This window comes from Durio zibethinus, chromosome 19 (assembly GCF_047325235.1).
Source record: "Durio zibethinus cultivar Kanyao isolate XHJ-2024 chromosome 19, ASM4732523v1, whole genome shotgun sequence".
NCBI classification, from domain to species: Eukaryota; Viridiplantae; Streptophyta; class Magnoliopsida; order Malvales; family Malvaceae; genus Durio; species Durio zibethinus.
The window spans coordinates 20283362-20294611 of NC_143180.1; the positions used below are offsets into that span (position 1 = coordinate 20283362).

The window sequence follows — 11250 nt, forward strand, 5'->3', positions numbered from 1 at the left end:
AGTCACTTTTTGTGATAGAAGGCCTTATTGGCTTATGTTCTCTTCTATCCCTTTTCTTTTGTTTAACTTGTTGAAAGCGTCCAGAATCTTACTCAACTCATTTTCAAGCTTTTTCTGTGCCTTTTCTATCTTTTCAAGTCGGTGAAAGTTTTCTTGCTCCATTTGTCTAGCTCTGGCTCTTGTGTTATATCAATGAGTGAGGTTTCTGCTAAATGGAGCCATCATTGAACCTTGAGCACCATAGTTATATTACTATTTAAAAATTATGTGTTCTATGTATGATATGCAAATGTATGCATGAAATATACTAATATTTGCCACATCACCACTATTGATAAAAGAAATCTCCACTTCAAACTTTATTTAATAAAATTTCAAAATTAAATCCTAATAAAATCAAAACAATGTCTAAAGTACTAAACATCATCCTTTGTTTTTATTGCCTCCTTATAAATTTCCTAGCTTGCTGGTAATAATTTTGTGCCTCGTCTAGGAAATCAAGCAATTATTGCCCATGAGTTCCCATTAGTTGCACCATAGCCTTCAAATCTTCCACTTTTTCTCCATTTCTGATGCTTTATCTGCAGCAATGCATAGCTGATCGAACAAATGCCTTAAATGCCTTTGTTTTTTTGTGCACATGTCTTTTCATAGCTCACTTTGTTTAGGTTGTCTCTTGTATTCCTCAAACAAGACTTTTACTTGTGCTGTGCATCAATCCACTATCTCTTGTGGCATCTAACTATGCCTATGTGCCCTAGCAGTGGCCTTTTGTTCTTCCACCACCCTTGCTTTTAGCAATTCATTTTTTTTTAAAGTTAGGCAAGCTCGAGTGTGACTGATGAATGTGTCATATGTAGATCGTTAAATAAAGCTCTACTAATCTTTCTGCTCCATGAGGCTCTAGATTTTTAGCTCTTGAAGTCATGAACTTTCTTTCATTTCTAACTTCAATACCTTATTTTCCTGTTCCAACTCGTCTTTCTCAGTTTGGAGCTTTCTTTTAGTCATTTCCACTTTAAGCAAAGGATCTTGAAGAATTGGTTTTGAGGAGTGACCTATTTGTTCACTATAAAGCACAATGTCTTTACCCCTCATTGCATGCCACACATTATATTCTAGGGTGACATCATAAGTAAACCTCCCTTAGTTAACCCTGATGGTTTGCTTTCATGTTTTATTGATCTTTTCAATCATTCCATATGCCCCTTTATTAGTGAATGAGAACTCTCACTGGTTAAGTCCATAGGTTTCTGAAATGAATTATTCACATTTGAATTGTCTTCTCACCAAAGTTATGGCATAAGTAATAGCACCCCATAGGCTTAATAGGAACAACCACGACTGATCTCCACAACTGTATAACACTATGTCATGACATATCCAAAGTGGTTTCTAAACTATCCCTTAACCATCAAGGGCTCGAAAGTAAGAAACCCATTCTTCTTTTGACTTTGCTTGAGGCTATGTGCTGCAACAAAACTCCTTAATAAGAATGCTGGAATGAAGGTATGCTTTACGAAATTGACTTTCTTTGTATTCAATATGACTATTCATCCATACATAAAGTAATTATAAGCACTCATTGAATCAACCTTTACCATTTTGATGACAAAAATTTAGAGAACAAATTGTTTATGCTAAAATGGTTGGTGCTGCATTGACTTGATATGCTAACTGTTCTATGAAATCTATCACTATGACATCAATATACCCGATGACTTTTGGGAAGATCACTAGCCCATATAGAGCTATAGCTATAGCCACTAACCCTTAATCATCATCCATATGCCCCTGGATGAAATCTCATAGAAAACTCCATAAGATAACCTTACTTTCTCCTTTTGTCTTGACACATACATCAACTTGAGGTAGGCTAAGTCCAAGCATTTGCATTAGCTTTTTATGATAGCCCACCTTATTAGACTAGTAAATCTTATCTGGGTTTGGCAAATCAAAGTGAAGTAAGATCATTACTCCTCAATTATGGGCACCATGTTTGCTTTATTGAACATAAAACACCTATAAGAAGGATTTTAAAATTGAATGATGGCTCTAATCATATTATTGTCCACATCCACTCAAAGCAGGAAAGCTATGTCTTTGTATCTATTCTCAATTGCCTCATGCCTTATTCTACTCATGCATCCCCAGACACTACTTAAGTCAGCTAGATCATTTTGTTATAACTTGAGATGAACTCTCTCAGGCAATGATGAGATAAAATCTTCAAGCAAGCAATTTTCTTGTTTTCTTTGGTCTTCATCTGACTTGATTTTTAGTTGATGAATAGACTCATAATGAATTGATGTAGACTTTGATTGCATTTGGCTTTCCATGGATGTAAGTGAGATATCTGATTTATCAATAACTGATATGTGGCAAATATTTCCTATATGAGAATGATGCAAATGATAATGTTATAATATGATTATGAAAATGATGCATAGAATGAAATGATATGGAAATGTTAAAACATGAGGATGAAAATGATGCATAGAATGATATGATGATGTTGTGATGCTGATGCACAAAATCAAACAAACAAAATGGTTAGATAATATACAAGTTGTTCCTTCCTGTGTTCTAATTTTGAGTGATATCTATTGATAGGTAGGAAGGGCTCTACCCTAAGGTTGGCCTCTTAGGGATGAACTATATGCAGAGTTAAGTGATTTGACCACTAAAGGTTCCCAAATTATTCCTTACATCATAGTCCATCATAGACTAGTAAGGCAATCCGATCCTCACCCATCATAAGCTACAAATTGAAAGAATTCAATTTGAGTGAGAGTATTTCGCTAGCCATTATGAAGATTATCATCTCACGAGAGCGTAGGTACTTTACTCCCTTCTAAAAAGGACGAAGCTCAGGTATAGAGCTCATGTAATGCAAATGCATATGTAGTGTGTGTGAAGGAACATATAACTATCAGCCCCATAAATCAAACAAGAAACAAAAAAGGAAAAACGTTAGTAAACAAATAATTTAAAACCATTAGCTCAAAGGATAGGATAAATTCAAAAATTATGGCTTGACTCTCTAGCATCCCCAGTGAACTCGCCAAACTGTCATAACATATAGATCCGTAAATCTATAGGTAGACTTAACAAATTAAAGAGTCACCATCAATCTTTTTTACTAATTATGATTGGCCACCTAAGGAATCTATCCCTTTAAGGAGCTCCTAAGCTTAACGAAAGGTCCCTAAAAGAATAGGTTTGAGTCTACAAACCAAAACAGGGTTCGGGAGTTCAGTTACATGCGACAAAGGTTATAACACCCACACATACCCATCTGAAGGATGTACCATATTATTTTAAATTCATCCTAGGGTCTTGGTTCTAATGGTTTTAAAATTTAATGTTAAATATTGTATATAATTCTTAAGATTCTCCATTGATCTGGTAGAACTCTTAAAAAATATTTCCTCACCTCAAAAGTATTTAAGAATCTCATTTGATTTCTTAAAGAGGCTCCATCGTCGGAAAAAGGTTAATTAATTTTTTTTGTTGAAAATATATCTAATTATTCCACCATTTGGGCCAAATTAGAACTATTTTCTCTTTTCTCTTTTTAAATTTTTCACCATTTGGACCTATTTAGAAATTCCTTTTTTATTTTTTTCCTTGGAAAGAAAATAATATGATAATTATTTTTATTGAAATTTTATCTAAATTATTCCACCATTTGGGCTAAATTTAAAGAAAATTTATCACCTAGAGATTTCTTAGGAATTTACCATTTGAAATTTCTAAGAATCTCGTCCTTGGGTAATTATCACATATTTTCAACCAAAATTTTATTTGGAAAAGAATACAATTACTTTTATTGAAATTTCATCTAAAGTATTCTACCATTTGGGACAACTTTAGATAAAATTTCTCACCTAGAGATTTCTTAGGAATTTACCATTTAAAATTTCTAAGAATCTCACCCTTGGATAATTTATATTTAATTCCAAAATTTTATATTTTTTTGCTTGAAAATAAACATGAATTATTGTTATTGAAACTTTATCTAAATTATTCCATCATTTGGGATAAATTTAGACAAATTCCTCACCTAGGAATTTTATAGAAATTTATCATTTTAAATTTCTATAAATTCCATCATTGGATAATTAATATTTATTCTCAAAATTTATTTTTTTATTTTCTCTAAATTCAATCATGCAAAAATACTAAAGAAAAAAAAACAAACATAAAAATAAAATAAAAAATACCAAAAAAAACCAAAAAAGACAAAACGGCTCGGTTGGGAATTTGGTGTGGCTCGACTACAGGCACAGCAAACGGCTTGAAACGAGACTCGAGGGAAATCAGCTTGGCTCAATAGCAAGGTCTATGGAATAGGTTGAAGCAAGTTAGCACCACAGGTCGAGTCATCCGAATGAAAACGCGCGGATCCTAATAGGTCTTTTAAACGCAAAACGGCATCATTTTGGGGCTATATAAAAGGCAAAAGTTTCTATTTTCCTTCATATGCCTCTCTTCATTTTCTCTCTCTTCCTCTCTTTTCTCTCCTTCTATCTCTAAAAACCTAGATTTTTAGTTAAATTTTTTACTAAAAATTGGAAAAAGCTATTAAAAACTAGAAAATCTCATCGAAAAAGATGAATTTTGCCAAAAAATTGATCAAATTCTAGAATTTTTTCTATAAGTTTTTCAAAAAAAAAAAAACCAAAAATTATAAAAAATTTCTAAAAATTCTAAAATTGCTTTTGACACCTTCCAAAAAATTTTTTTGACTCTTGCCTTCTATTTTCTTCTCTCTATTTCATGTATTTAGTCTGTGTCCAAGCCTATATTTATAGGCATTGATCAGAAGAGTTTCTGATCAATGCCAATTCTTTTTGTAATTGAGATTCAATCTTTGAGTCCAATTTCAAGCCTACCAAACCCCCAGATTCACGAAAAAAAATTTTCTCCTTAATATAATAGAATAAAAATTATATTAAAAAATAATAATTAAAATAAAATTCAAAACAGATAACTAAAAAAAATAAAAAAATAAAAAAAAAATGGGCCAATTTGCCCCATTTGGACCAGGCCCAATTGATCTAGGCCTGGACCAAATTAAGTGTCTACACCTATTATATGAGCCATTCGTTACATATTATGTAAATGATAGTTCAACTTAAATTTTTATGTTTTGCAATGCATAAATTAATTTAACAAAGACAATTATTATCGTTGATATTGTAAAACTAATGAATTTTAGTGGTTTTCATGTAAAATAAGACTTAATTAAATAAGAATAATGTTTTATGCTTTCAATTGGATAAAAAATATATAAAAGTTTATATGAAAATTTTGAGAAAAGTACAACATTTTTAGCATTTTAGTAAAAAAAAAGTACAAGTTAAAGGTATATTCTTCAAAATTGTCACTCAAATTCGTTTCAAGTGTACTCTATACAATTACAATTACAATTACAATTAAATTTTGAATGATTTAAAAGGCAATGAATGATGAAAGGTTAGAAAGATGAAATTATGAGAAATAATGTGTATGAGTGTGTATAAGAATAAATGGCCAGTAAATAATAAAATCAAAAGGTTATTGTGTGAAGTTATGTTTATTGTAATTTGGTGTGCTCACAATTGTATTCTTTGTTTGTTCAAACATAGAAAAAAGTGCTATTAGAATTGTTGTAGCATTCCAAAGCGAAAGTACTGTAGCAAATTGATACTACAGTAGAATATTATAACTGATACTAAAAGTCAAAATTCTAAGTCTAGCCATTAGTTACATTTCAAAAATAGGAAATCTTGAACATATAAATTGAGTGCCTAAACACAGCTATTTTATATTACAGCTAATTCACTATAAAAGCTTTATTACTAGAGTGCTTAAAAATTTCAATACAAAAAAGAGAAAAAGAAATAGATTGAAAGCAAATACACTTGCTTAGAATTATTATTCAAATTGTTAGCACCTTAATTTAGCCACTATAGACTTCATGATCCCACAATTCACCCAATTTTATGATTGAGAAAGGATTAGGCAATGGAAGCGATTGATGGGTGAGGATTTGAGCAACTTGTTGCATGGTTGGCCGAAGCTGGGGGCTACCATTCAAGCATGCAAATGCTAGCTTTGTAGTAGTGACAACCTCCTTTGCAACTTGCCTGATCGGTGGTAAGAGACGTTGGTCTATCACATCTTTAAGTAAAATCAGTTGGTTGTCATTTAGTATCGATGTCGATGTTGATGCCGGTGCCGATGACGATGATGGCAAACATGAAATCAAATCACTAGGATACCTCCCCATAAGTATTTCCATTGTTAGCACCCCAAAACTATAAACATCACATCTCTCATCTACTTTCATTGTATAAGTCAACTCTGCATAAAGAAATATATCTAATCAATGTATTCTATTAAGCAATAAATATATCTAATCAATACATTATTATATATGAATATTGAGAAGATTATAAAATATTGTTGAAAAGAAATTGGGAATATTTAAAAGATTACATGAAAATTGAAATTCAGAGATTTAAATAAGATTTTACATTTAGTTCATCAGTTTGATATATTGAAAATTGAAAATTTTTCAAAGATTAATTACACATTTGATAGTTGAATTAAAGTAAAATTCTTTGATACTTAAATTTGAAAAGTTACAACCTTAAGTGTTAAACTTCAAAGTTAATTACACATTTGATACTTGAATTAGAGTAAAATTCTTTGATACTTAAATTTTAAAAGTTACAATCTTAATACTACTTGTACTTTGTTTTAATGCATCAATTTGAACACAAAACTAACACTTTTAATTAAATGATGATATGTTTAAAGCATCTTAAAAAAAAGAGATATTAATAAATACCTGGAGCTATGTATCCGAAAGTACCAGCAAGTGTGGTCCAATTGGAAGAGTCAGGCTTTAAAAGCCTAGCTGTGCCAAAATCTGAAACATGAGCCTCATAGTCCAGATCCAGAAGAACATTGTTGCTGGAAATGTCTCGATGAATTATAGGTGGTGAATGGTCATGATGCATATAAGACAAGGCATTGGCCACTCCTTTTACAACATTTAGCCTCTTCTCCCAATCCAACTCCATTGCCTCGTCCTTGTTGCTTAACACCTTTCTCAAACTTCCCCTTTCTACAAACTCATAAACCAAAAACGAGTTCTTTGGATGTGAACAAAAGCCATACAGCTTCACAATGTTACGATGCCTTATTTCTGATAAAGCATGAATCTCGCTTTCAAAGGCTTTCAAGTTGTTCGAAGCGCTAACTTCAGATTGGTGAAGTTTCTTCACAGCAACCACCTCACCAATGGGTAGCGCAGCTTTATAAACAGTTCCATAGCCTCCTGAACCAATGCAATTGTTGGAGCTGAAATCTTCAGTGGCTTCAATAATGTTCTCGTAGAGTATTCTTCCATTATATCCCCACAACGTGAAAAATTCTCCAAGTTGTGCCTCTATTGACTCAGATTTTCTGGTTCGGTTCTTTGGGCAAAGAATAAGGATACTTCCAACCATGATAAAGAGAAAAAGAAGACCAAAGAATGGAATCACAGTGAAAATGATGACTTTGGTGCTTTTTCTATGACCGTTGCTAGCAGCAGCGACAGCACAAGGCATTAGTCCAGTGGCATTACCACATAGGCCTTTATTGTTTCTTAAGGCATCAAATGAAGCCTCATGAAATGCCTTAATGTTAGGAATAGGGCCTTCTAATTGATTGTAAGATATATTCACAACTGTCAAGCTTTTCAAATCATTAAAAGAATCTGGGATGGAACCATTGAGCATATTGTGAGAAAGGTCCAATATTTCCAAGGAATGTAATTTTGCAAGCCGTTGTGGTATCTCCCCAATAAGTAAATTCCAACTTAAATCTACATTTTGAAGACCATTTACATAGCTGACTGAAAATGGAATGCTTTCTCCAAGTTTATTCTTGCTTAAATTCAGATCCAATAACTTTAAGCAGTCTCCAAGTTGATTAGGAATCGGTCCACTCAAATTGTTTGATGCCAAGTTAAGACGTTGTAGATTTGAAAGAACTCCAATCTCTGGTGGAATTTTGCCTGAAAGTTGGTTACCACTAAGCAAAAGATTGTACATCAATGTCAATGCTCCTAATTCCTTTGGAATCTCACCAACAAGATGATTTGAAGAGAGATCGAGTTCCTGTAACTGAGTTGCATGTTGCAACTCTAGTGGGATCTTTCCAGAAATGTTATTATTTGAGATTTGGAGGCTTGTTAGATTATGACATTGCCCCCATTTTGGAGAAAGTTCACCATAAAATCTGTTGTTGCTTAATGAAATATAATTCAAATTCGGATACACACCAAAAGCTTCTGATATATTTCCTGTAAATTTGTTTCCTTCAAGCCTAACTCTATATAAACTTTTGCAAGTTTTCAAAGTTGATGGGATATGACCCGTCAAATTGTTGTTGAAAGCCGTAAGCCTTGTGAGTTGTCCACCCCTGCATAAATTTTTGGGCAATGGACCACTGAGATGGTTATCTCCCAGTTGTAATGATTGCAAATGAGTAAGCTTGCCGAGCGTTGCAGGAATTGGCCCTAATAAATGATTATAGAGAAGATTCATCGTCATGAGTTTTGACATGTTTCCTATGGAAACAGGGATTGGACCAGAGAAATTATTTTGACTCAAAGCAAAGTCAGGAAGAGATTTAAGCATCCCTATCTCTTGAGGTATCGACCCAGAAAACATATTTTGATGAAGGTAGAGAGTGGATAGACTGGTCAAGTTTCCTATGGAAGCAGGGATTGAACCAAAGAAATTATTTTGACTTAACTGAAAATCAGTGAGAGATTTAAGCATGCCTATCTCTTGAGGTATCAATCCAGAAAACATATTTTGGTAGAGGTAGAGAAGAGATAAGTTGGTCAAGTTTCCTATGGAAGCAGGGATTGAACCAGAAAAATTATTCTGATTCAACGAAAATTTAGTGAGAGATTTAAGCATCCCAATCTCTTGAGGTATCGACCCAAAAAACATATTTTGATGAAGGTAGAGAATGGATAAGCTGGTCAAGTTTCCTATAGAAGCAGGGATTGAACCAGAGAAATTATTTTGACCCAACGCAAAGTCAGTGAGAGATTTAAGCATCCCTATCTCTCGAGGTATCGGCCCAGAAAACATATTTTGACTTAGCTCAAAATCAGTGAGAGATTTAAGCATGCCTATCTCTTGAGGTATCAATCCAGAAAACATATTTTGGTAGAGGTAGAGAAGAGATAAGTTGGTCAAGTTTCCTATGGAAGCAGGGATTGAACCAGAAAAATTATTCTGATTCAACGAAAATTTAGTGAGAGATTTAAGCATCCCAATCTCTTTAGGTATCGACCCAAAAAACATATTTTGATGAAGGTAGAGAATGGATAAGCTGGTCAAGTTTCCTATAGAAGCAGGGATTGAACCAGAGAAATTATTTTGACCCAACGCAAAGTCAGTGAGAGATTTAAGCATCCCTATCTCTCGAGGTATCGGCCCAGAAAACATATTTTGACTTAGCTCAAAATCAGTGAGAGATTTAAGCATGCCTATCTCTTGAGGTATCAATCCAGAAAACATATTTTGGTAGAGGTAGAGAAGAGATAAGTTGGTCAAGTTTCCTATGGAAGCAGGGATTGAACCAGAAAAATTATTCTGATTCAACGAAAATTTAGTGAGAGATTTAAGCATCCCAATCTCTTTAGGTATCGACCCAAAAAACATATTTTGATGAAGGTAGAGAATGGATAAGCTGGTCAAGTTTCCTATAGAAGCAGGGATTGAACCAGAGAAATTATTTTGACCCAACGCAAAGTCAGTGAGAGATTTAAGCATCCCTTTCTCTCGAGGTATCGGCCCAGAAAACATATTTTGACTTAGCTCAAAATCAGTGAGAGATTTAAGCATGCCTATCTCTTGAGGTATCAATCCAGAAAACATATTTTGGTAGAGGTAGAGAAGAGATAAGTTGGTCAAGTTTCCTATGGAAGCAGGGATTGAACCAGAAAAATTATTCTGATTCAACGAAAATTTAGTGAGAGATTTAAGCATCCCAATCTCTTTAGGTATCGACCCAAAAAACATATTCTGATGAAGGTAGAGAATGGATAAGCTGGTCAAGTTTCCTATAGAAGCCGGGATTGAACCAGAGAAATTATTTTGACCCAACGCAAAGTCAGTGAGAGATTTGAGCATCCCTATCTCTTGAGGTATCGGCCCAGAAAACATATTTTGATAAAGGTAGAGAGTGGATAGACTGGTCAAGTTTCCTATGGAAGCAGGGATAGAACCACGTAGATAGTTATCAAAGAAATAAATCTCGAAAACTGAACTCAGCCTTCCTATCTCTAATGGAATGGAACCACTGATCTCATTACTTTCTAAGGAAATCAACTCAAGACCTTTCAATAAGCAAATTTCGGATGGAATATTCCCCGAGAAATTATTCCATGACAAGTCAAGGAAGGTGAGCTTGGAAAGGTTCCCAATGTGTGAGGGAATGGGCCCATACAGTGAGTTGTTACGAAGGTTAAGCCTCATCAGGTTAGGGAAGAAAAGAAAGTTGAGACTATGAAGTGTACCTATCAACCCATAATCTGGAAGGCTTAGATTGGTGATGCTCTCAGCCTTGTCGCAGGTAATTCCAACCCAGCTGCAATGGCTGTCTACAAACCACAAAGAAGAGAGCAAAGCTTGGGTGTTGTTGTCAAGGCTAGCTTTCCATTTTAGAAGAGCTTCCGCTTCTTTACCTCTTGTAAGTGCAGCAATGGAGGATGAAGAAGCAAAAACAGTGGAAGAGTGAAGCAGGAAAAGTATGACGAAGAACATGACTTTGAATGGTATTAAGAAAGATGACATGATTTGGATAGTTCAAAAAGGATCTTTTGTTAATTGTTCTAAATTACATTGGCTAGCATGGTCGGGTATTTATGCAAAATACAAGAACATTTTGGTCACTATGAAAGGTCAACATCAAATGGAAAATTGCAACTTCAAGACGACGGATCTTTTACGTTTAAATTAATTTTGTTAGATGATGACTATTTGATTTTTAACATTTAAAGAACGATTCTAGCTTTAGTGTGCACTTATTATTAATCAAATGTTAAAAAAATCATGATAATTATTTTAAATGAAAATTATATCCTATACATCAATCAAATTTTTAAATTCTCTAAATGAGCTTATAAGATTACTAGATCATAAAAAAAAAAATTATGTAAAGAAATTAATGAATTAAATATTTTATATA

General features: G+C 33.5%; 1 protein-coding gene across 1 annotated transcript; it reads right to left on the bottom strand.

Annotated features, from left to right (window-relative positions):
- Positions 1–5721: 5721 nt before the first annotated feature.
- Positions 5722–10826, bottom strand: LOC149513508 (uncharacterized). The gene is made up of 2 exons (XM_089748686.1): positions 6842–10826; positions 5722–6351 (listed from the first exon to the last, which is right to left on the bottom strand). Exons 1-2 carry the CDS (start codon positions 10824–10826, stop codon positions 5948–5950), a joined length of 4389 nt encoding a protein of 1462 aa, XP_089604812.1. The 3' UTR covers positions 5722–5947.
- Between the last annotated feature and the right edge of the window lie 424 nt (positions 10827–11250).

What these genes read in the sequence shown, in the direction of transcription:
- LOC149513508 (XM_089748686.1), bottom strand. Translation starts at nt 10,826, where the DNA reads ATGTTCTTCGTCATACTTTTCCTGCTTCACTCTTCCACTGTTTTTGCT. An exon ending in TTTCGGATACATAGCTCCAG is followed by an intron (nt 6,352 to 6,841) that starts GTATTTATTAAT and finishes TTCTTTATGCAG; the next exon opens with AGTTGACTTATACAATGAAA.